Genomic DNA, 23,416 nt, shown 5'->3' with positions numbered 1-23,416 from the left:
TGCCACTGGGACTGGCACATACCCAGAGGAGACCCGCGGGGCCTCTTGCTAGCTGATCTCTAAGAATTCTGTTTTCTTCCTCAGCCAGACACTTATGTACATAACCTTCTTCTTTCTTAGGTACAGGGTTTGGTTTTCCTGCCTCTTCCCCATCACCATCTTCTCCCCAAGATTTACTAACTCCTCCACAACAGGCTTACCACCTAGCATTGGATGAGTGACCTAAACCTGTTTCCACATCAGGCCTACCCTTGTCCCCACATAAAGATGAGTGAAGATGGTAACTTCCTGGAACCTTTTCTTAGGGTCCCAAATTTTTTATTATTTAAAAAAATATATTTTTATTGATTTCAGAGAGGAAGGGAGAGGGAAAGAAAGATAGAAACATCAATGAGGAGAGAGAATCATTGATTGGCTGCCTCCTGCATGCCCCCAACTGGGGATCGAGCCCGCAACCTAGGCATGTGTACTTGACCAGAATCGAACCCGGGATCCTTCAGTCCCCAGGCCGATGCTCTATCCACTGACTGAGCCAAACCAGCTAGGCCAGACTTTTAGCCCTTCTCACTAATCAGACCCTTACCCCCAGTTGAACGCTATACAATATGTACAATCATAAATTTTATATGCTTATTTTCTAAGATTTTTAAGGAACATATTTCCACAGACTCTTGTGGTCACCTATTAGCAAGGTAATTTCAGAGTATCATTACTCCAAGTGATGCATTTTGGGGTTGCTTGTCTCCAGCAGGCCAACTTCTTCCCAAAGTGCAAGGCCACTAGGTGGAGCTTTGGGGACAGGGGAATACATCCAAGGACACAGTATGCTGGGTATCCAGTATCTTTTCCTTCAGGTCAGGTTAGTTGGAGGGCATTGTGGGGTGGGGTGACCAGCTCAGTTCGTTGCCTTCACTTGCAGAGTCTGCAGCTACCATCCTGAGTTTGGGAGGGACCTTAAGGAGATGCAGTCCAACCCCTCAATGGATGCCCCTTGGCCTCAGACCAGCCAGGATTACACATTCTCTGCCTTTCTGGGCTTCCTTTGATCTTTCTGGGATGTCCTTGCCCTGTTCTCTGGACTGTGCTCTTGGGAAATGTTTGACTCAGCTCTGTTAATCTTCAGCACATAAACACACCATGCAGAAATATCAGCTTAAGCCTACTCACATTTACTCTTCTATCTGGACACTCACCTTCTGCTTGCCTTCTAAGTCTGCTACAGGATGCAGAATTCCTAGGGCCGGCCCATCTAAGGGGAGGGGAGGAGCCTGTAAAGGGTTAATGGATGGTGGTGGCTGCAAGCATCAGTGGCAGCTTCTACCCCTTGGGATGAGGGTGGAAGGACATCCAAAAGGTCCTAATGCATCTGGAAAAGGAGCAACTCTGAGCCCGCTGGCCTGCCTTGCTTTGGTTCATGTGAGGTTAAGTTGCAGCTGTGGCCTTACAAGGTCATAAGGAATCTGTAGTTGCAGGGCTAAGGGGAGGAGGGTGGAGAGGCTTGGACAACTATTCCGAAAGCAGAATATCCATCACAAATGGGGAGAATATCAGCAGAGGAGCCAAGCAGGGCCCTCAGGAGGTCTTTAGCACACTATTTAAGGATTCCTAAGGATCCAGCAGCTAAACAAATAACAATCTTTTGGGTGCCTGGCCAGCTCTGAGCTCCAACAGGGAGCAGTGGGAATCTTTCCAAGTGCCTAGAGCTGGGCTCCCAATGGTGTTGTCTCAGAGACGGCCACCGCTTGTTGTTGCCTTGTCACAGCTGCGGACCTTCAGACTTTCCAGAGGTCTAGCCCTTCTGCTGGGAATGACGCCGAGCCTGTCTGATGCTCACGCTAGGGTTGTGTTGGCTCTAAATTGAAGGATGGGAGAGGAGGCAAAGTGTTGCCAGTTCCCTGGCTAATGCCATCAGTATCAACACGTAAGGCACTCCACCCACATCTGCTTATTGTAATTACCAGACTTATTTATTTTACCAGTCAGCTCCATGGTTTCTACACATCCTCATTCTCAGTATATTCTGCCATAGGTTCTCAAGGGCAGGGGGTGTGTCTCCCTTCCTTTGTGTTCACTTAGTAGAATTCTACTGCTCTCTCATTTACTCATTCACCAGACGCCCACTGAAAGCCAGTGTGTGAAATACCATGCTGGGAGGTGGGGAAGGGCAAGGGGACAGCTGTCCTGAGCAGCCCCCTATCTAGTGACAGACAATTACTCCCCATTCACTTACTCAGGAGGGATGCGTCAGGCATCCGTGATGTGTTCAGGCACTGCTGGGCATTAACATAGAGTGACAAAATGGAACAAGTCTCTGTACTCAGAAGCATAGGATTGAGTTGGATAGAAAAGTAAATGCACAGCCTGACCGGTTTGGCTCAGTGGATAGAACGTTGGCCTGAGGACTGAAGGGTCCCAGGTTCGATTCCGGTCAAGGGCATATACCATGGTTGCGGGCACATCCCCAGTGGGGAGTGTGCAGGAGGCAGCTGATCGATGTTTCTCTCTCATCGATGTTTCTAACTCTCTATCCCTCTCCCTTCCTCTCTGTAAAAAATCAATTATATATATATAACATATATATATATATATATATATATATATATGAAAAGTAAATGCACAAATATGTAATTACATTCTCTCTATAAATGTTGTGAAGGAAAAGAACAGGGTGCCATGCTTGAGAGAATAGTGCGGTGGTGGTGAGGAGACAAGAAGGGCTTTCTTAGGAAACGATGTGTAAGCCCAGAACTAAATGCTGAGAAGGACTGAAAATGTAACTCTAGCAGTAATGTGAGGACAGGCTAAGCCCTTTAAAAGTACAGCCCTTTGTCACACCATTTCTGTGTAGGGAGTTTATCTTAAGAAAATAACAATGAGCACAAAGATGTGTAAATACTGAGTTTCATAGAAGTACTGTTTTAATATGCAAAATATTGCCCTGGCTGGTGTTTCTAAGTGGTTAGAGGGCTGGCCTGCACACCAAAGGGTCGCAGGTTCAATTCCCAGTCAAGGGTACATACCTGGGTTGCAGGTTCGGTCCCCGGCATATGCAGGAGGCAACCAATCGATGCATCTCTCTCTCACATCAATGTTTCTCTCCCTCTCTCTCTCTTTTTTTCTCTCTCTCCTCCTCTTCCTGCCTCCCTTCCTCCACTTTCTCAAAAAATCAATGGAAAAAATATCCTTGGGTGAGGATGAACAAAACTTAAAAAAATATATTCAAAATATTTAATTGTGGTATATGCATATGGTAGAATATAGTGCCACCATTAAAATGATATGCAGACCTTTACCTATGGGCATTAAAACTGCACGTGATATAGTAAATAAAAATGTTATAGCATTATGTATGAACCCATTTTACTTTAATTACACACACAAGAAGGTTTCTGAAGGGATAGGTAGTACAACAGCTGTCCAGGTGAGGGGAATTTTGAGTCATGTTTTTTTTCTGATCTTTTTTTTTTTTAAATGAATTTTATTTTTTTGTATTAAGAAAAAATGCAAAAGAAAAAAATAATCTGTTGTCAATCTAGGGCAGAAGTGGCCTGAGCCCTTCCTTAACAGGGATGTTTAGGAAGAGAGGGGATTACAGAAAGAGATGGGCCCAAGGGCATGAGACGCAGGAGCGGGCAGGAGGAAGCTGCAACGTGATGTCTGGTTTCTGACCTGGACCACTGGCTGGGAGTGGCAGCAGAGGAGGAAAGGTTTGGGGAGAAAGGCAGAGCTTCCAGTCTTCGACATGTTCAACCTGAGTGCCTGTGGGTCATGCAGGACCAAAGGCTGGCGCTTTAGTCTGGACCTCATGAGAGTGGTGAGCTCTGAAGGTGAGTGTGGGAGTCAGTCATGCCGTCCTTGGCCACGGAGAAGTACGCAGTGTGAGGGGCCGAGAGCATGGCGTCCCAGGCTGGTCTGAGAAGGAGGCCAGCCACGGCAAGGCGGACTGTTCCGAGAGGAGGCATCCAACGTGGAGCCAGGGAAGCCAGAGGAGAGAGCTGCACAGATACTTTAAACGGCGTCCAGACAGGGCCGACAAACTCTGGGTGTGGAATCTGCTTATTTTCATAAGATCCTTAGACACATTTCCTGAAGGTGGGAGTCAGGGTTGGGAGAGGACAGGAAATTCGGCTGCCAGTGAGTCTGTCCTCTGAACAACCCAGGGTGATGGTTTAGGGCCCAGCACCAGAGGAGAGAGCAGAGACTAGCGGGGGATTCCTAGACTCTGAATGAAAATAAGCCCCACCACTGCCATGCTTTCTCATGGAAGAACTGGGGGCAGTTGGGAAGGCGGGACAAACCCTCTGTAGGATGCGAGGATGAATTTAATAAAATGGGTTCTTTGTTCTCATCCCTGGGTGGATGCTTTCTGTAAGGATGTTATAGGAAATGAATCCATTTATTGCTGCCAGAAACCAAGTGAAAGAAACAAAGAAATAAGACCCCGTCAACATGCAGGAACTTGGAAGGAATCCCAAAGTGAGCTGCACATTATAAGGGTTGTAACTCAGAACACGCTCAGTGCCAGCATCTTGGGGCTTTAGATGCCGCTGCTGCTGGTGTCAGAGTTGGCCCTGGAGTCTGACTTCCTGGATCTTCATCCAGGCTCCCATGGGGCATGATGCTGAGTTAACTCTTTCATTCCTCAGCCGCTTCGCCGGCAAAATGGGAATATTAATACTCACTCTACATTGGATGGGTTGTGGGGATTAAATGGGTCCATCACAGCATCATATGGAAAGGTCTGGCACTTGGCGTCATACCTGGGGAGTAAGAGGCTCCCAGGAAAAGTTAGTTGCCAGTGTCATCATTATTATGCTGCCCATGATCTCATTACACTCCACTGCTTTCTCCACCTGGGAGTGAAGACATGGGGGAAATTGAGGCACAACTTCATTCGCTTGGTTAGGACCCACAAGGAGAATGTTAAGCGAACATCTGTTTGCTCAGGCTACAAACTCTGTAAGTTTACTAAAAGAATGTAATACACAGATTTAAAAATAAGCACACCCAGGTTAGTTTTCTAGAGTGGGTTTTGAGGTTCCTATGACATCCGAGGGTTGGATGATGGGATGTTAGAGTGAGCAGTTGGATACAGGATTGAAAAGAAGAATAGAGAGAGGAAGAGGGAACATTCAGAAGGGAAAAGAAGTTATGACTGTTTCACAGAGGGGTAGATGGCGCAGCGTGAGAGGGCAGCACTGACTGAGCCGGTTATAAAGCAAAGGCTAACAGCATCTGGGAAAAGACCTATAAAATATTTTCAAGGTAATCATATAGTTCCTTAGCACACCTCATTCTGCAGTCACTACCTCAGATGTTACTGTTTCTCTTTGATTCTGCTACTTCCCACCCACCAGCAAGTAAGAGCAAACACGTGTATAACTTAATGTGTGCCTGACCCTGTTGTGAATACTTTCTGTATAGTAACTGATTGAATCCTCGTGACAACCTGATGAGGTAGCACTATTACTGTCTTGCTTTTACAGATGGGATAACTTAGGCACAGTGCAAAAGGATAGAGATAGGACTTACTACCCAGGGCTACACAGAGATACATGATAGGACTGTGAGCCCCAGGGCTACACAGAGATACATGATGATCTAGGGCAGTGGTTCTCAACCTTCCTAATGCCGCGACCCTTTAACACAGTTCCTCATGTTGTGGTGACCCCCAACCATAAAATTATTTTCATTGCTACTTCATAACAGTAATTTTGCTACTGTTATGAATCATAATGTAAATATCTGCTCTTCAGGATGTATTTTCATTGTTACAAATTGAACATAATTAAAGCATAGTGATTAATCACAAAAACAATATGTAATTATGTATGTGTTTTCCGATGGTCTTAGGCGACCCCTGTGAAAGGGTCGTTCGACCCCCAAAGGGGTCTCGACTCACAGGTTGAGAACCGCTGATCTAGGGTCAAACCCTGACTGCCTGCTCTGAAGTCTGTGCTCTTAATCCCTGTAACAGGTGCCAGATGCCAGTGTTAAGGCAATTATGTAATGAGGCCTCCTTCCTTCATATAATGAATCTCTGTAAATGACTAACAACAATGCTGTTTAGAGAACGCAGTGCTTTCTTTCAGCACAGGGTTGGTTATTGTAGAAACTCTTATCCCGGCTTCTAGGATTTTCTGTTTTCAGTTTCATACAGTCTTTCTTTTCTTTCCACAAGTCGTGTCTCCTTCCCATACCTCTCATCCACTCAGCACGTCCAGACTCACCTGTGTCACCTCTTTGCTTTGCTCGAACCGTCTCCTTTATCTTCTTTGCTCCCTGCAGGCTGCCCTCCCTAGCTTTCACGTGACCCAATTCCTTTAAGCCTCATTCATACTCCTGCTTCTCAGTGAAGTTTTCTCATGTCACTCAGGCTCAATTTTTTCACTTTTTAAAATTCCTAGAGCATTTATTATTTGTACTTTTAATCTTCTAATTAATGAAATATCTGCCCATTCATTTATGCATTCATTCACTAAATCTTTCTAGTACCTCCTGTATGTCGTGAGTTTACAAAGATGGGTGGAACGTGCCTAAAAAGCGCTTACAATGTAGTAAGGGAAATAGATATAAAGCAAATAATCATTACTTGGACATTTATCCAAGTGCCCTTACATAGTCAGCACTTAATTTTAACCCTGACTTTGTCCGTGGTGTGCAGTTTCTAAGTCAGGGGACATGTGGACTAAAGCAGTTGATGTGACTGATTTTGGTTTTGTGTTTGCCTCTAGACCAAGGATGCCCTCTTCACAATCCTCCATGACCTCCGACCCCAGGATCACTTCAATATCATTGGATTTTCCAACCGGATCAAAGTGTGGAAGGACCATTTGGTATCAGTGACTCCCAACAATATCAGAGACGGCAAAGTCTACATTCACCACATGTCGCCCACCGGAGGTAAATATGAGTCCTTCTTTTCACATTAGCTTGACGTGATAATAAGTGAGTAGCTAAATTTTCTGCCAAGAGACGAGGATTTGAATGCTGAAGCTATCACAGGAAAGGAGATAACAGCTGAGCACTTTCCCAGAAGCTTAGGTTTCTCTGAACAGCGATTCTGTAAATTCTCCTCTTCCAGGCCCTGGACTAAGATGGTCAAGTAAGTTATGGGGGGAAATACCTGATAGGGTTTGGAACCTTTCCTGGTTTATCTCACGGATCCCGAGCAATGAAGCCGGTTTGTAAATTGTTTTAGGGTGTGGGAGTAAAGCCAACTAGATGAGGCAGTGTTTGTGTGCTTGAATCCTAGCACCCTAGGCAGCAGCAGGTGGGACTGGGCCACTGCACCTTTAGTCCCTTCGGCGGGGCTGAAACATGAGCAGAGCAGGAATCCCAGGGGCCTGGGAGGTGCCGTGGATGGAAAGTGTGATGGGCTCTGAGTCTCTGCACACTTTGGTGCCAGGTTAGTGTGCAGAGGAGGGAAAGGTCATACATAATTCTAAGAAAACTAGATTATCAGAACAGTATGCCAATGTAAGTTCCTTCAACTCAGGCCTGGGTCTTACTCGTGCTGTCAAGTTCATCACTAGTACAATGGACACATGACAGGTGCTCAATATTGGAGTGTTTGTTGGAACTGATCCTGACCACTCCCTCCTTTTTTTCCTTTCTTTCTTCTTTTTTTAAAGCCCCACCTGAGTATCTGTTTATTAATTTTAGAGAGAAGAGAAGGGAGAGAGAGAGCAAGAGACATGGATGTGAGAAACATAAATCGGTTGTCTCCTGTTCACACCCCACATAGGACTGACCCCTCAACCCAGGTTTGTGCCCTGTCCAGGAATCAGACCCACAACCTTTCCATGCACAGGATGACACTCCAACCCACTGAGCCACACTGGCCAGGGCCCTCCCCACTTTCTTAGAGGCCATTCGCAGAGACACCATTACTTGTTGTCTCAGTTATTCTGCTTTGGTGGCCATCTGGAAACCCATGACACATCCAGTTCAGTCTTTTTCCATTGAAAGTTTCTAGATTCATCATTTCCTCTCCAAGAAAAAGTTCTGATTTCCCACATGAATTTCATTTGGAACTTTATCTTGCTTGGACTGACCTTTGACTTACAATGGGGTTTCCTACCAGTCTGCACCACAGTGATATTTAGGAACTCTTTTACCAGTTGATGGGAGAAATACTAGATTAGACTTAATGCAATATTATAGCATTTATCTATGGCAGGAAGTTGACAAGGCTGTACAGTCCTTGATGAGAGAAACTCTTCTTCATCTTCATGTATCCGCCAGCTTCTAGCATAGCCCCTGACATATGTATGCTACATTCATATTACAATTAAAATGTTCTGTGAAGGTGGGGATAAAGCTTTAGCAAATGGTTGGTGTGTATTACATTCTTTTGGCATTCTAACCTTAGAAACCTTATGGATTCCTTTATTTTTATTTATTTTCTTTTTGGCACTTCATTGCCCCAATCTCTGCAGGTGGACAGGAAATAAATCTGCTCCTCTCAAAGGCATGAAACATCATGGTTGGGAGCATAGATTCTGAAGTCAGAATGCTGGATTTGAATCCAGCTCCATCATCCACAAATCATTTAATCTCTCTAGGCCTCCATGTCCTCGTTCGTTAAATGGGGATAATAATGCAGTTGTTATTAGGATAAAATGAGTTAAAATGTTGCCAAGATTCTAGACAGGCCTTGTAACTTAGAATCACCCCATATCCTGGGGGGGTCCTGCCTCCCCTCCCCACATGTCACTCTTGCTAATTCTTGAACAGTTGTGAGTGAACCACAGCCATGAGTGTGCAGCCAGGTTAAGGAGACGAACACAAGCCTGAGCTGTCCTGTTTTGGTCCCACAGGCACAGACATCAACGGGGCCCTTCAGAGGGGCATCAGGCTGCTCAACAACTATGTGGCCAATAATGACATTGGAGACCGCAGCGTGTCCCTCATCATCTTCCTGACGGATGGGAAACCCACCGTCGGGGAGACCCACACCCTCAAGATTCTCAACAACACTAAGGAGGCCGCCCGAGGCCAAATCTGCATTTTCACCATCGGCATCGGGAATGACGTGGACTTCAAGCTGCTGGAAAAACTGTCACTGGAGAACTGTGGCCTCACACGGCGCGTTCACGAGGAGGAGGATGCGGGCTCACAGCTCATTGGGTCCGTTTGTCTGTCTTCTTGGGATAATTATGAGAGGCTCTCAGAAGGGATTAAGGGTTGGGTTTTACGAGAGACTCAGAAATGAGAATGGTTTGCTGCACCTTAGCCTTGAGTCTACTGGAAATGACGATAACTCATTATACTGGGAGATGTCATAATCTAGTTTGAAATCCATTAGGCAGGTCTGGCTGCAAATTCTGGTCCCGTTTTATGACTTTAGGCAAGATTTTAAGTTCCCTTGTTATAAATGAGGATTATGGTCCGTTGACAGAATTTAATGAGAAAACCTGTGTAAAGTATTGGCAGAATGGCTATCACGTGTTAGGTATTCAACTAGCTATTCCAATTACAATTATCTTCTTGACATTTCAAAGCACTTCCTGCTATATTTATTCTAATTCCACCCTATTCAGTAGTTAGGAGAAGTAGTTATCTCCATGTTGAGTAGTAATTAAAATTATCATATTTTTATTTGGAAGCAAAATGACCATTTGACACTAGTCCCCGATCATATCTATATATATAAAAGCCTAAGTGACCGGCCAACTGGCCGACCAGCCAGTAGCTATGACACTCACTGACCATTGGGGGCAGACGCTCAATGCAGGAGCAGAAACCACAGGCATGGAAACATGGAACAGACTGATGAATCTCAGAGGGAAGGAAAGAGTGGGGAGGGCGGGAAGAGATTAACTAAAGATCTTATATGCATACTAGAGGCCCAGTGCACGGTGGGGTCCCTCGGCCTGGCCTGTGGGATTGGGCCAAAACTGGCTCTCCGACATCACCCACGGTGTCCCGGATTGTGAAAGGGTGCAGGATATATGATCTCTGAGTGGCCAGATTATTATGACCACCTGATGTTTGTAGGCAAATTAGCTATAATTTCACGCTGAAGTTGCTAGAGGGCCAGATCATTATAAACGTCTGAATAGCACAACATACCTAAGTATCATTGCTAATCAAGTTCATCCTATCATGTTGATGGCGTATTCCAATGGAGATGGCTTCTTCCAACAAGACAATGTGCCATGCCACAGTGCTCGTATTGTGCAGGAGTGGTTTCAAGAACATGAGGGAGACTTTACCTTGCTTAGGTGGCCCCCACAATCACCAGATCTCAATCCAATTGAGCATTTGTGGGACGAAGTTAAAAGAGCCATCAGGCAGCTGGTTCCACAACCATCAAATCTCACAGAACTAGACAGTGCTATTCATCAGGCATGATGTCAGATTCCTCTCATCACCTTTCAACATCTTGTGGAGTCAATGCCAAGAAGAATCACTGCAGTACTGAAGGCAAAAGGTGGCCCAACGAAGTACTGATGGGGTGGTCATAATAATCTGGCCACTCAGTGTGTGTGTGTGTGTGTGTGTGTGTGTGTGTGTGTGTGTGTATATATATATATATATATATATATATATATATATATATAGAGAGAGAGAGAGAGAGAGAGAGAGAGAGAGAGAGAGGTGGAAAAGAAGCTAGAAGCGAGGTCTTCTAATTTAGTTCAGTGCCTTCCCTTTGATATCATGTTGCCAACATGGGGTATAACTTTGCTATTGATTCAATGACATGATGACTCCCAGCTCAGCACTATTGCTTTAATTCACTTTGTGGCATAAATCGTAGATACTTAAAAGAAAAGTGAGCTTTTGGTACCTTTATAGGTGTTTAACAGCCATAATCAAAGGACATTCATTAATGATAAATCTAATTAGAGGTCTATAAGATGGAAAATAAAGATAGGTCCTTGGGATGCAGCTAGCCACCATTGTTTACCCAGCATTTTTGTCAAGATTTAAATAAAAACACAGATTAGCTTCCCACATTTTCAAAATAATTCAAAACTACATTAAAAGAGGGATAATCTAACGCATTTTAAAAAACAATGTGTCCATAAGCAAAAGCAAGTACAGTACATTGAAACAAACTGACTGCACTGTCATACTGCTAAAAATATTGTCACTACCCAACATTTATTGAGAACTTATAATATGACAGACATTTCTACAGGCAGAAATCCTAGGAGTGGGTATATTAGGGTAAAGGCTAAGCTGCCATGCAGATGACTCTCTCCTGTAACAGTCTGGACAGCTCAGTTTGGCTCCATGAGGTCATTCAGAGACTCAGGTTCCTTCCATTTTACCACTCTACACCCCTTAGATGTTGTTCTTAACTGCAAGGTTGAAATGAGGTCACAATGACTTCTGTATTCCAGTAATAAAAGTGGGGAAGGAAAAGAAAGCCAGAGCAAGCCATTCTATTTTATGCAAGAATTACAGAAGGTACGCATATCACTTCCACTCATATTCCATTGGGGAGAACATGGCCATATTTGGCCACAATAGAGGCTAAGAAATGTAGTTTGTAGCTGGATGGGCATCATCAAATTAAAACTAATTTATTATGAAAGAAGGGGAGACTGGGTCTGGGGAGACAGCAGTCTACCAAAGTAGTTATTGTTAATGTTCCAGTTTTATAGAGGAAGAAACTGAAGTTTAGAGAGGTTAAGTTATGTGTCCCAAGACATTCAGCAAGTAAATAGCTGAGGTGAAAGTCTAATGCCACAGCCTATGCTTTTTAGATTTTTGGAAAGGGATTGTAGTTGCCTCTTTGTGCAGAAAGTAGCAAGCTTGTGATATAACTAGAAGAAAAGCTAATGTAAGCAAATGCTGCTTTGCACACAAGCATAGTGGCAAGGTCAAGGTCAGATTTCTCAAGTATAATGTGCTTATTAAGGCATGACATGTGTTTGGTTCTAAGAAAAATTTTTTAAGAGGCCCTTCGAGAAACTTAGGTGTGTACAAAGGAAAGTTACCAAGAGTGGTTAGGGAACCTTGAAATTATGTCACCTGAAGAAGAGTTCATGAAACTGGGAATTGATTAGACTGCATAGAGATGACGCCTAGAAGCAGTGTGTGCCACACCTCTAAATGGCTGTTGTGTTGAAGATAGATTTTGCTAATTCATGCTATGCTGCTCCAAAAGGCAAAAGTGATGGGTGGAAATTTCAGGGAGACTGTGTGATCTACTACAAGGAGGTTCCTCCTCCTCTGAGCAGTGGAAAGAGAGGAGGAAGCTTAGTGAGGCACAGTTCTTGATCACCAGTGGTGTTCAAGCTACTGCTGCATAGCCTCCTATGAGCATTGTTCTGCTGGTAGAATGTTGGATTTGATTGCTTCTAAGATTAAGGTCACCCCTCCAACAGCCCACCATTTCCTTTAGGACCTGCGCTGCCTGCAGTCAGGGCTGGGTCCTGACTCTCTCTCTCTTCTTTTACTCCAGGTTCTATGATGAGATCAGGACCCCTCTGCTCTCTGACATCCACATTGATTACCCACCCAGTGTCGTGGAGCAGGTTACCAGAACCCTGTTCCCCAACTACTTCAACGGCTCAGAGATCATCATTGCTGGGAAGCTGGTGGACAAGAAGATAGATCGACTGCACGTGGAAGTCAGGGCTAGCAATAGTAAATTTGTCATATTGAAGACGGATGTGCCTGTGGGGCCCCAGAAGGTGGGGAATGACGTCATAGGAAGTGCCAGGCCCAAGGGTGATGGTGAGGAGGACCCCAACCACCTCAAGCGTCTCTGGAGCTACCTGACCGTAAAGGAGCTGCTGAATTCCTGGCTGCAGAATGACGACGAGCAGGAGAAGGAGCGACTGAGGCAGAAGGCCCAGGCTCTGGCCATGGACTCTCGCTTCCTCACCCCGTTCACCTCCATGAAGTTGAAGAAATCCACACTGCAGACAAGGAAGCTGGAGGACAGCCATGGCATGTCTGCTGCAACAGGGCCTGAGACAGTGATGCAGAGTCTGCAAGGCTCCAACCTGCAGCCAGGTAACCGACTCCAGGGATGGCCAAACGTAGGAGCCTAACTTGTCTTTTCTACACTCCTTCTCAGGCAAGGTCCTCTCAGCAGGAGTCTGTTTTATTCTGTGGTATTATAATTTTTATAAGCAATAACCCTACATGCAGTTCCTAGTTTTCAGGGAGTGTGTTATTGTGTTTGTTCTGTTGTAAACTGGATCTCTGTAGAGACATTAGAGAGGGTGGCAGTTGTCTCAGAAAGGTTGCCTGATGAAATTCATCCAACCATCAATCATCAATACTGAGTGCCTAACATTTGCCAGTCATTATTGGAGGCAATGAGACGAACAAACAAATAGACAAATGTTCACTCTTTAAGTGCCTTTCCACATATTTAAGTACTTCAGAGTTATTTAATTTTATGTGTATGCTGGATTTACTTCCTAAGTTTCCTGAGAACATAGGTGAGAACTGACTTCCTGATTCTTGAGAGAATTCACCCTTTATATATGTGTCACTCAGAAGCTAAACAGTAACTGTCATCAGTCTCAGTGACATTTTGATGGGGGAAATAGTAGCAAGGAGAACAGGAAGTGGAAAAGAAAATTAGTTTAACCAAAACTGAGGATTGTATTCTCAGTAGTATCTGTTTGTGGAAAATGGCTTTTTTTTTTTTTAATGTGTAACATTTTCATTAAATTTCTGTCAAGTTCACATCTCCTCAGGAGGGGGAACTGATGTTACCCCTGGACCTGCAAATGCTATCTCATTCCTCACACTCTAAACTCCTAGAAGAGCCCAGCTGGTGTGACTCAATTGTTGAGCATTGACCTATGAGCCAGGAGGTCACTGGTTCGATTCCCTGGTCAGGGAACATGCCTGGATTTTGGGCTCGATCTCCACTAGCGGGTGTGCAAGAGGCAGCCAATCAATGATTTTCATCCTTGATGTTTCTCTCTCTCTCTTCCTCTCTGAAATTAAGAAAAATATATAAAAATCCCCACAAAACTCTGAGAAGCACTAGGTGTGGTGAAGAGAGCATAAGTTTAGAATCCAGAAAGCTGCCTTTCAGCCCCCAGCCCTCCTGACCAGTGTGAGGTTCAGCAAGTTTCTGAACCTCTCTGAGCTTCTATTCCCTCACCTGTAAAATGTAGATACTAACTTCCCTGAAGGGCCATTGCAAGGATTGAATGTGTAAAGTCTTTGGCACATATGAGAGTTCAACAAATGTTTAGAATTCCTCCCCTTGAGGAATGTAGAACTAGACATTTATTCAAAAGTTCAGACCCTAATATAGAGGTTAAAAGTGATGTGTTGCCTTTTTAGAAAGAGTGGAGCTTGTCTTGGCAAAACCAGTACAATTTTAGTTTTGATGAAAAGCAAATTGTGTGATGCTATGAAATAGCCATATGAAGAAATAACCAACTGAGAGCTCAAAAAATATTGTTTGGAATTGAATTTTCCTGAAGCATCAGTTAGTACTCAAGACAATCTTTGTTTTCTTAAAGCTATGATGAGTTTTTATTTATTTCTTTTTTCTTTTTTGAGTGTCTGTGGCAGCTGCCACTCACCAAGCCTTCTCACAGCAGCCATCCAAATTGAGAAGTTGCTTCCCTGTGGTCTGCCTGATTCTCCCGGGTCCTGCTGGGCCAGGACCAGTGCAGGAAAGATAGGGACACATAGAAACACTGAGATACTTTGATCTTTAATTTCTGTGAGGGGCAAAAATTAGTGAAGAGGGGCATAATTTTGTTAATACAATTTGAAATAAGATATTAATGTTATTTTATTTGTAGAAATTGATTTACTTTTAGGTTATTCTTTAATTGATTATTTATTTTTGCCTGCTGCTTTATGGATTGCAATAGACACATAGCAATAGACACTGGATTCTAATTTCTTTTTACACTTTTGCATTTTTCTGTTGTTGTTTTTTCTTTTTTAAGTATGGTACAAAAACACATTACATAAAATTTACCTTCTTAACAATTTGTAAGTGTACAGTTCAGTAGCATTCAGTATATTGATGTTGCAAAACTGATCGCCAGAACTTTTTCATCCTGCAAATCTGAAATTCTGGACCATTAAACTAGTGTACTTTTTCCCCTCCTCCTATAACTATACCTGAATTAAAATGGAATATTCCACCCAGTATATGCACAGAAATCACAGACAAAAAGACTATTATCTAATTTATAAAAGCGTAAAGTAATTAAGCCTCCACATGTTGTACCTTCATTTGTGTGTTGTGAGGCCAAGCTCCTTTAAATCATCCCTCAAAGTTGCTGAGGGTGTCAAACAAGATACTGTATGTTTGAGAGCTCTGAATACACAAAGGGTCACACAATGACAAGATAACCATTATTACTTTTACCCCTTGATCACCATTTAAGACAAGGAATGCAGGAATACTAATGACCAAAATTTGAATGTTTATTGTGCCTGGATTATAGAGTTGTTTCTCTTTTAAGCATTTGGTCCAACCTGGAAAAATAGAGTTGTTTCTCTTTTAAGCATTTGGTCCAACCTGGAAAAAGCAAGATCGACTTGTATAGTATAACCCATTCAATAAAACACACACACAAATATCTCTGTGGGAAAACAAAAAAACAACAGGTGATGTTTTTAAATTGCTACGGATGTATCTGAAAGCTATATTTTACTCATCTCAATACTCTCCTCTCTGTACCCCTCACTTCATCCTCTTTAATGAATAACAGTGGTTGCTATTTTCCTTTCTTTTATAGGATCTACTCTCAAGAAACCATATAACCCAAGAATTAAAGTCTCCAGAACATCAGGTAAGGAAAACAATGTATGTAATCTGCAAGTTTATATGTTTAGAAAGTGGGCAACCAGGAATGCCCTGAAGCCAGTTAAAATACTAGCTCCATAGAAATGTGACATCAGGACCCATGTTCTTAGCCCAAACCGGCAGCGTGAGGCAGTTCTGAGAACCAAGGTCATCATTAAACTGTTACATAAGCACAGTGGCTAACAGGCCCAGGAGCCTGGCACCAGCCCCGATGGAAGGATGAGTAGCAGACTCATAGTCTCATCATTGTGGAATTTAAAAGACATTTGTTTTAGAGATCTGCAGCATGCGTGTTTTACAAAAATTACTTTATTATTTTTTAATCTCTGGTTTAGAGGGGAGAATAGAAAAAAAATACCAATTCTCTGGAATTATAATAAAAATCCAGATGAGATAATAACACAAAGGCTGGGTTGGATTCTTAAAATGTGCACATCTCTTTGTAAGTCTTGCTGCTGATGTTCTGGACGTGCATGTCCCTACATCTTCAGGATGAGCTGTGTAGATAAGAAGCCCAGTCTCCAGCGGACAGAATGCAATTCCTCTGAACACACACGTGCTTGATGGATGCAAGAAAACCTTTCTCTTGGATGCACGTGGAGTAATGACTTTCTCCTCTAGTTTTTGGGACAAGCAAATCTTTCCTTGTAAAGGGATTTGGATGAGTTGAGGAGAAATGATGTGGTGTGAGCCCAAGAAACTCTCAGAGAACTGTCACTTAGCTATGTTCCTGCTGACTCTGTGTCCTTCACTTGTCACCAGCCCTCTATTAGGCTTGGTCGTTACTACTGTCAGGCAAGGCTTGTGTGCATCTGGCGCCATGAATGTCCCTAGTGCCATGGCACTCTCCACTTGGTGGTTAAAGGAGAAAGGAAATGATTGGTGTCATGCAGGAAATTGAAGAAAGCAGGCTCCATAATAGAGGGGGTGTCCTATATAATAAAAGCCTAAAGTGTCTGGTCATCTGTTCACCAATCAAAGCGTAATATGCTAATGATATGCTAAGGCAGTTCAACCACTCACCATGACGTACACTGACCACCAGGAGGCAGACAGTTGACCGGTTGACCAGTCTCTATGACATGCACTGACTACCAAGGGGCAGATGCTCCGACTGGTAGGTTAGATTGTTGCTGGGGTCTGGCTGATCAGGAATGAGTGAGAGTGAGATGGGCCAGACATGCCTTGGAGCCCTCCCGCAGTCCCTCCCCGGCTGGCCAACATCCTGCGTCCCTCCCCGCCTCGATCGTGCACTGGTGGGGTCCCTCAGCCTGCCCTGCACCCTCTCACAATCTGGGACCCCTTAGGGGATCTCGGAGAGCCGGTTTCAGCCTGATCCCGCAGGCCAGGCCAAGGGACCCCACTGGTGCATGAATTTATGCACTGGGCCTTTATTATGGCAATAACGCTCTTTCATTTCTGTTTCCCACTTACCTCTCAAAGCTTAGTTGTCTGTGTTTGGCCAAGGTGTGGTGAAAGGGAGTATTATATTTGAATTTAGGAGACCTGAGTTCAAATCCTTATTTTACTGTATACCAACTGTGTAACTTTGGTGAGTGACTTTACCTCCCAGACATCTTGCTCATTTGGACATTCAGGATCATTGACAGAAGAATCAAATAAGTAATTCCTGGGAAAATATAAAAGAGTATTACACAGGGAAGGTACTCAGTAAGTGTCTTTTCTTTCTGTTTTCTCCTGTGTTTTCCTGCTCTGCAGCGGATGGCGACCCCCATTTTGTCGTGGATTTCCCCTTGAGCAAGCTCACTGTCTGCTTCAACATTGACGGGCAGCCCGGGGACATCCTAAGGCTGGTCTCTGATCACGCGGACTCTGGTAAGTTCTGCCCTCCATTGTGGCTTCTGGGCAAGAGGCAGGTAGACATCAGGTCTCCTCTGTTCCAAAGATGGATGTATATATTAGGGGTTCCTCACAGATGCTCAGTGAGGATTGTTGATGATTAGTTAAAGGAATTAGACTGTGTGCCGGGCTTGGAGGCAGGAAGACATGCCTTGGAAACCCTGCTCTCTGTCTTAACTAATTTTGTGGCCTTGGCTACTCAACTAGAGAGTTCTTGTTGTCTCTCCTGTAAAACAGTGATCCTCATGTACTGGTCTCACCAGTCGATTGTAGAGACTTAATTAAATAATGGAACGGAAGTTGTTTTGAAAATATAAAAGTGCTATCCGAATTCATGATATATTATTGTTATTATGTCTTTCCATTCAAAAACTGTGCCAGTGCGATGTTCTAAATTAATTTATCTCAGCTCCTCCGTGACTAAGATGTTAAGCCCCATGTTAATTACTCGGCTTTGTGTGCAGAGAACGTGGGTGAGAGAATGGCTCTGATCCCCTTTGTTTCGTAGAGGGACCACGTAAAAGAGATCGGTATATAAAAAGCTTCTCTCAGCCTTGGCCCATGTGGCTCAGTTGGTTGGAGTGTTGTTCTGCGCACCAAAAGGTTTTGGGTTCCATTCTCAGCCAGGGCACATACTAGGATTTCAGACTTGATCCCTAGTCAGGGGATGTACAGGAGGCAACAGTTGATGTTTCTCTCTCACATTGATGTCTTTCTTTCTCTCTCCCTCCCTCCCTCTCTTCCACTCTCTCTAAAATCAATAAGCATGCCCTCCAGTGAGGATTATAATTAACAATAACAACAAAAAGCTTCTTCGTTACATGCAGTAGCAGTGCCTCAGGATGGCATGTGGACAACCACGCAGCCCGACTTTTGAGGACAAGCTTTGCAGTAGACATTCTGGCATTTCTCAGTTCTAAGAGAATTTCTCAGTTTCTTGGAAGGCTAGGTGACGGGATGACACAGATGATGGAGTTATGTAATATTTGATTTTAGGCTCCTCACCCACCTTGCTCTCTTCAGGCCTTCCTAGCCTTAACCAAATCTCAGCTTTTTTGTAACTCAAAAGGCTCAGGAGTGAGATAGGGCCTAACTGTGCCCCTCCCTGGAAGTGCCTCCCCCTCCTATCCCTGAGCCATTCTTTCATTCCTGTGTTCAGTGTGGGTCCAGGCTGGGAATCTCAGTGGCAGATGCTTGGAGCCTTAAGGCGGAAGTACATGATCTCCGCTCACGCTGAGCTTTTTCCTTTCCCCTACCCCTTGGCCCAGAGAGAGCAGTTTTCTCCTGGGATGTCCAAGAAGTTGCTAGTCAAGATGTAGGGGAAGATTATCCCCAAAGCAGAGAAAATAAGAGTTAATTATATAGCAATATTTTATTAATGCAAACTGCCCCTTTGCTGAGAGCAAAATACACTTAATGTACATGAGGTAATTCAGCCCCAAACATCTGATGTAGAATTGCCATCTGTCTGGACAGCACCGATTGCTAGGGGTCTGGCTCACATGCCTCACTCAGGTCTAGTAAAGTTGCTGTGTGTTCATGATGGCAAAGTGAAAAAATAAAAAGAGTTTTATTTGCTGGCCATTGGCAGCTGGCACATATGCCACCTCCTGTGAACCTCACCACAGTCCTGTTAGGTTTCATACCTCCTTTTACAGATGAGAACAGTGAGGCTCGGTGTTTTAAAGTGACTGGTCCAGAGGTGCACGCCTAGAAGGTGGAAGAACTTGAGTTGTGGACTGAGCATAATTCTAACCTTTGCATTATACCACACTGCCCAGTGGCATCACAGCGTCTCCAAATCAGGATCAGTGGCAGCTGATAGATAAGAAATTCTGTATGTCTCTTTGTCCCTACAGCCAGAATGAAAGAAATACCAGAATGAACACAAACAATCTGTTAATCCTTATGATATCTTGACCCAAACCTACATCATCCTTCCCCTTCCCTGAGATACTGGTCAAACATGGGGAAGAAATTCCCTCCTAACTTCATACATTCATTCATTTCTTCACTCAATCAACAGGCATTGAGTGGTCTCTACTTGAAAGTGAAAGTTCATGGTGTGAGAGCTACAAAGATAAGGCCAGAGGAGGAGGGAAATTTGATCAGATGCCTTTGGCATGAAAGTAGGATAGTTTTTCTCACCATTGCTCTCTTCCCCTCTGCCTTTAGGTGTGACGGTGAATGGAGCGTTAATCGGGGCCCCCGCTCCTCCCAACGGCCACAAGAAGCAACGCACTTACTTCCGCACCATCACCATCCTCGTCAACAAGCCCGAGAGGTCATACCTGGAGATCACGCCGCACAGGGTCATCCTGGATGGCGGGGACAGGCTGGTCCTCCCCTGCAACCAGAGCATGGTAGTGGGGAGCCGGGGGCTAGAGGTGTCAGTGTCTGCCAATGCCAACGTCACCGTCACCATCCAGGGCACTATTGCCTTCGTCATCCTCATTCACCTCTACAAAAAGCCAGCCCCCTACCAGCGAGACCACCTGGGTTTCTACATCTCCAGCAGCAAAGGCCTTTCCGGCAACTGCCATGGACTGTTAGGTAAGCAGCTGCTCTTCCCGTGGGGTCCAAGGAGCTCACTCAGCTCTGAATGAAGCTGGTGCTGCCAATAATGTCAGCTTGATGGAGACATTCAGTGGGAAGCTGGTCTTTACACATATCACAAAAGTTGTATTTCTTGCCTTCTCATGACTTTCTGGAATAGGAGTGAGCTTTATAAACGAATTATCACTGGCCTTCTGGGAAAGTGAGCAAAGAAATTGGGAGTAATCCTCTGGTTCCTCATTCTCAGCAAGAAGATACAAAGAAGGGACAGTCCACAGCCCAGCACCTGTGTGCCACGGCGTTTCTTCCATAGTAGCCACCCACATTGCGTGAGCAGGCGCAGGCTGTCCATTTGGACTGGCTTTCTTCGACGTGCAGTTTTGTGTGGGCTCCTGGCCCACAAGTGAAGAGCCAGTGCTGCCGGGCTCGGTTTAGAAAGCAGGATTTCCTGGCACTTGAGCTGCACGCATTTCTGTAGTGCCTGCCTGCCAAGTGTGAGCTCCCTCCAAAGACACAGACCAGCATCCTTGGCCTTAGCAACGTCCTCACTTGACCTGGGGAATTCTGATGATGTGTCTCAGGAACCAACTGAACTGACTGCTGTACACACCCTTGGCCCAGTACAGTCCACAAACCTAGTATGGAGGGTTCTAGGACCAGGGAGGAAACAGGGGGAGGCCTAACTCTTCCCTATTTATCTGCCCCTCTTCTTGCCCTCCCAGCTCAGTAAGAGACTCTGGTTCGCTGGTTAGGCAGCTTTTCAGTGTCAGCAAGAGGGCAGCTTCCAGATGTGGAGGCCGATACCTATAAAACCTCAGGTCTCTCCTTTCCATATGCCCCCAAACACGTGTTCTATCACTTACGCTGGAGAAGGCGAGAGTGGCTTCTGGCAGAGTCCAGCTAGGAGTCAATCTCTAACATCATGAATCCCCTTCCTCTGGGTACCACATGTGCATTTGCTGGTCACTGAAGGCCTGAATCGATGTCAGATTTTTTTATATATATATTTTTTATTGATTTTTTACAGAGAGGAAGGGAGAGAGACAGAGAGCCAGAAACATCGATGAGAGAGAAACATCGATCAGCTGCCTCCCGCACACCCCCCACTGGGGATATGCCCGCAACCCAGGTACATGCCCCTGACCGGAATCGAACCCAGGACCCCTCAGTCCACAGGCCGACGCTCTATCCACTGAGCCAAACCGGTCTCGGCCGATGTCAGATTTTTTTCCCTACATGATGTGGCCTGCGCTCTACTTAGACCTGATGCTTCTCTTGTCCATTCAGGTCAGTTCCTGAACCAGGATGCCAGACTCACAGAGGAGCCTGCTGGGCTCAGCAAGAACACCACTAGTCCTCCATTCCCAAAGGCAGATGAGAAGTCTGAAAAGGTCCTGAAGGTGAAAGGGCACCAGGTCCCGGTGGTCTGGAAGCAGAGGAAAATCTACAACGGGGAGGAGCAGATAGACTGCTGGTTTGCCAGGAACGCCGCCCAGCTGCTCGATGGCGAATACAAGGATTACCTGGCAGCCCATCCTTTTGACTCAGAGACTACATTCGGCCTGGGACTATCCAGGGGACTCTGACACTAGCGTGCATTAACGTGAGAGTGCATGACAGGGAAATGGCCTTCAGGGACACCGTCGTGCAGTTCTTGTTGCTGGCCTCTGCCCCATCTCTTGGCAGTTCGCTGCAACCCCTGGCCTGCCCCTGGTGGCCTGTAGGTCTGACATCGGCTTAAGCAAAGAGTAGGATCAGGGAGCTGAAGTGAAATGTTATTTCCTCTGCTTCCTCCTCCTGCCATGCTCTCCTTATGTCCTATAGAGAAAGATGGTAGCATCAAGGGGGGAAGGTCATGATTAAAAGCAAGAAGTCTGTGTCTTGTACCAACTGGCTTGTCCATCTCATAGCCTATGAGATGGCTATCAGTAACTCTGATGAAGGAAGGGTGCTGCAAAGTTTGTTTTCTCTGTGGAAAAAGCCAAGTTTGGGCACACTGCTTTTCCCCTTATAACAGCTTAGGACTCTTTCCTCTTAGCACTGCTACGATCTCCAGCCTCTGCTTCAGGGGATCCTCCGATAGAGCCCAGGCCATGGGTCATACAAATAGCATGGACATTTGATCATTGTAAACAATTAAGCCTTTTCTTAGGAGAAGATTTTCTTCTGCTGTAATATCTTGCCCTTGAAAATTAGTTTGCATTTTTATAAAAAATTGATTTGAAAATAGGAAGCCTATATCCCAGCTACCCATCTCTTTCTAATGGGTTTTGTAAAATGCTTTACTTTGCCGATGGATATTCTCCTATTTATTCCAGTAAGCTAAATGCTTATAATAAAGAGGACAACTCCGCATGGATGTGTTTTACTGGCCTGTCTTGGTGCTTGTGGTTGGCCAGTTGAATGGCAAAGCTTTTGCTGGGCACTCTTTAGCCTTCATCATAATTGCAGCCTTCTTTGCTCCCGATCTTCCAGGAGGCAATATGGTAAAGTAGGCTCTCCCAGTGCTGGCTGGACTGGGAGAGACACAGCACAGGGAGTGTCCGACAGCTGACATATAGGAATCAACCTGTGCATTCTCTGCAGGAAGTGAGCACGAGTTTGCAAAGCCTAAGATGCCTTCCACACCTCAAATAGGCAAAGCCAGGAAATCAACATGAGTAAGGAGCTCTTATGGGATCAGATGTGTCCAGAATGTGGACACATCTGATCCCATAAGGGAAAGGTTAAAATCAGAGGTGGCTTCAAGAATCAGTGACCGTCAGCCTTCTGATTGTAGATGCCCTCTTGGCAGCCCGTTCACATTATCAAGGGGACACTGCCTGCCAGTGACATCAGAGCCTTGTTTCCCGCCTCCGTCACTAGTTCTCACTTTTTGCTCTGTTTGCTCTACATTGGCCCAACCAAGTTCAGAAAGCCTGACTCTCACCGAGTGAGGGGCACAGTCAGGATGCAGATGGACACAGGGGGCACTTGTGCCAAACAACAGAGAAAGAGAGGCTTGGGTCAGAGAAATAGAATATTTAGAGATGAGATGGAATGAAATAAAGGCCTTTGTGCTGGCTTCACAGGAGGTTTCTCCCAGTCAGGACTGACTCCAGAGCAGGCTTTCATGAAATATGGAAGCGTACTTAGCACTTGGAGGAAAATCAGAGTTACCAAAATTGTTTATTAGACTTGCCCTCCCGTGGGAACCATTTGAGCAGCAAAAAGATCTCCACGTGCTCCTGTTGGACC

The 23,416-nt window shown here is 44.9% G+C and overlaps 1 protein-coding gene across 1 annotated transcript in view; it reads left to right on the top strand.

Annotated features, from left to right (window-relative positions):
* The window catches only part of ITIH5 (inter-alpha-trypsin inhibitor heavy chain 5), an 87,120-nt gene extending 64,582 nt beyond the window's left edge, over positions 1-22,538 (top strand). Inside the window, exons 8-14 of the mRNA XM_059663762.1 lie at positions 6,735-6,903; positions 8,823-9,132; positions 12,422-12,978; positions 15,696-15,749; positions 17,483-17,599; positions 19,799-20,176; positions 21,467-22,538. Coding sequence (XP_059519745.1) covers positions 6,735-6,903; positions 8,823-9,132; positions 12,422-12,978; positions 15,696-15,749; positions 17,483-17,599; positions 19,799-20,176; positions 21,467-21,765 — 1,884 coding nt within the window. The 3' untranslated portion in view covers positions 21,766-22,538. The remainder of the gene's footprint in view (positions 1-6,734; positions 6,904-8,822; positions 9,133-12,421; positions 12,979-15,695; positions 15,750-17,482; positions 17,600-19,798; positions 20,177-21,466) is intronic.
* The last annotated feature ends 878 nt before the right edge of the window (positions 22,539-23,416 follow it).

The sequence above is a fragment of the Myotis daubentonii genome, chromosome 1, assembly GCF_963259705.1.
Source record: "Myotis daubentonii chromosome 1, mMyoDau2.1, whole genome shotgun sequence".
Lineage (NCBI taxonomy): Eukaryota > Metazoa > Chordata > Mammalia > Chiroptera > Vespertilionidae > Myotis > Myotis daubentonii.
Note: the sequence above shows the minus strand (reverse complement) of the source record. Positions and strands in the feature narration are given on the sequence as shown.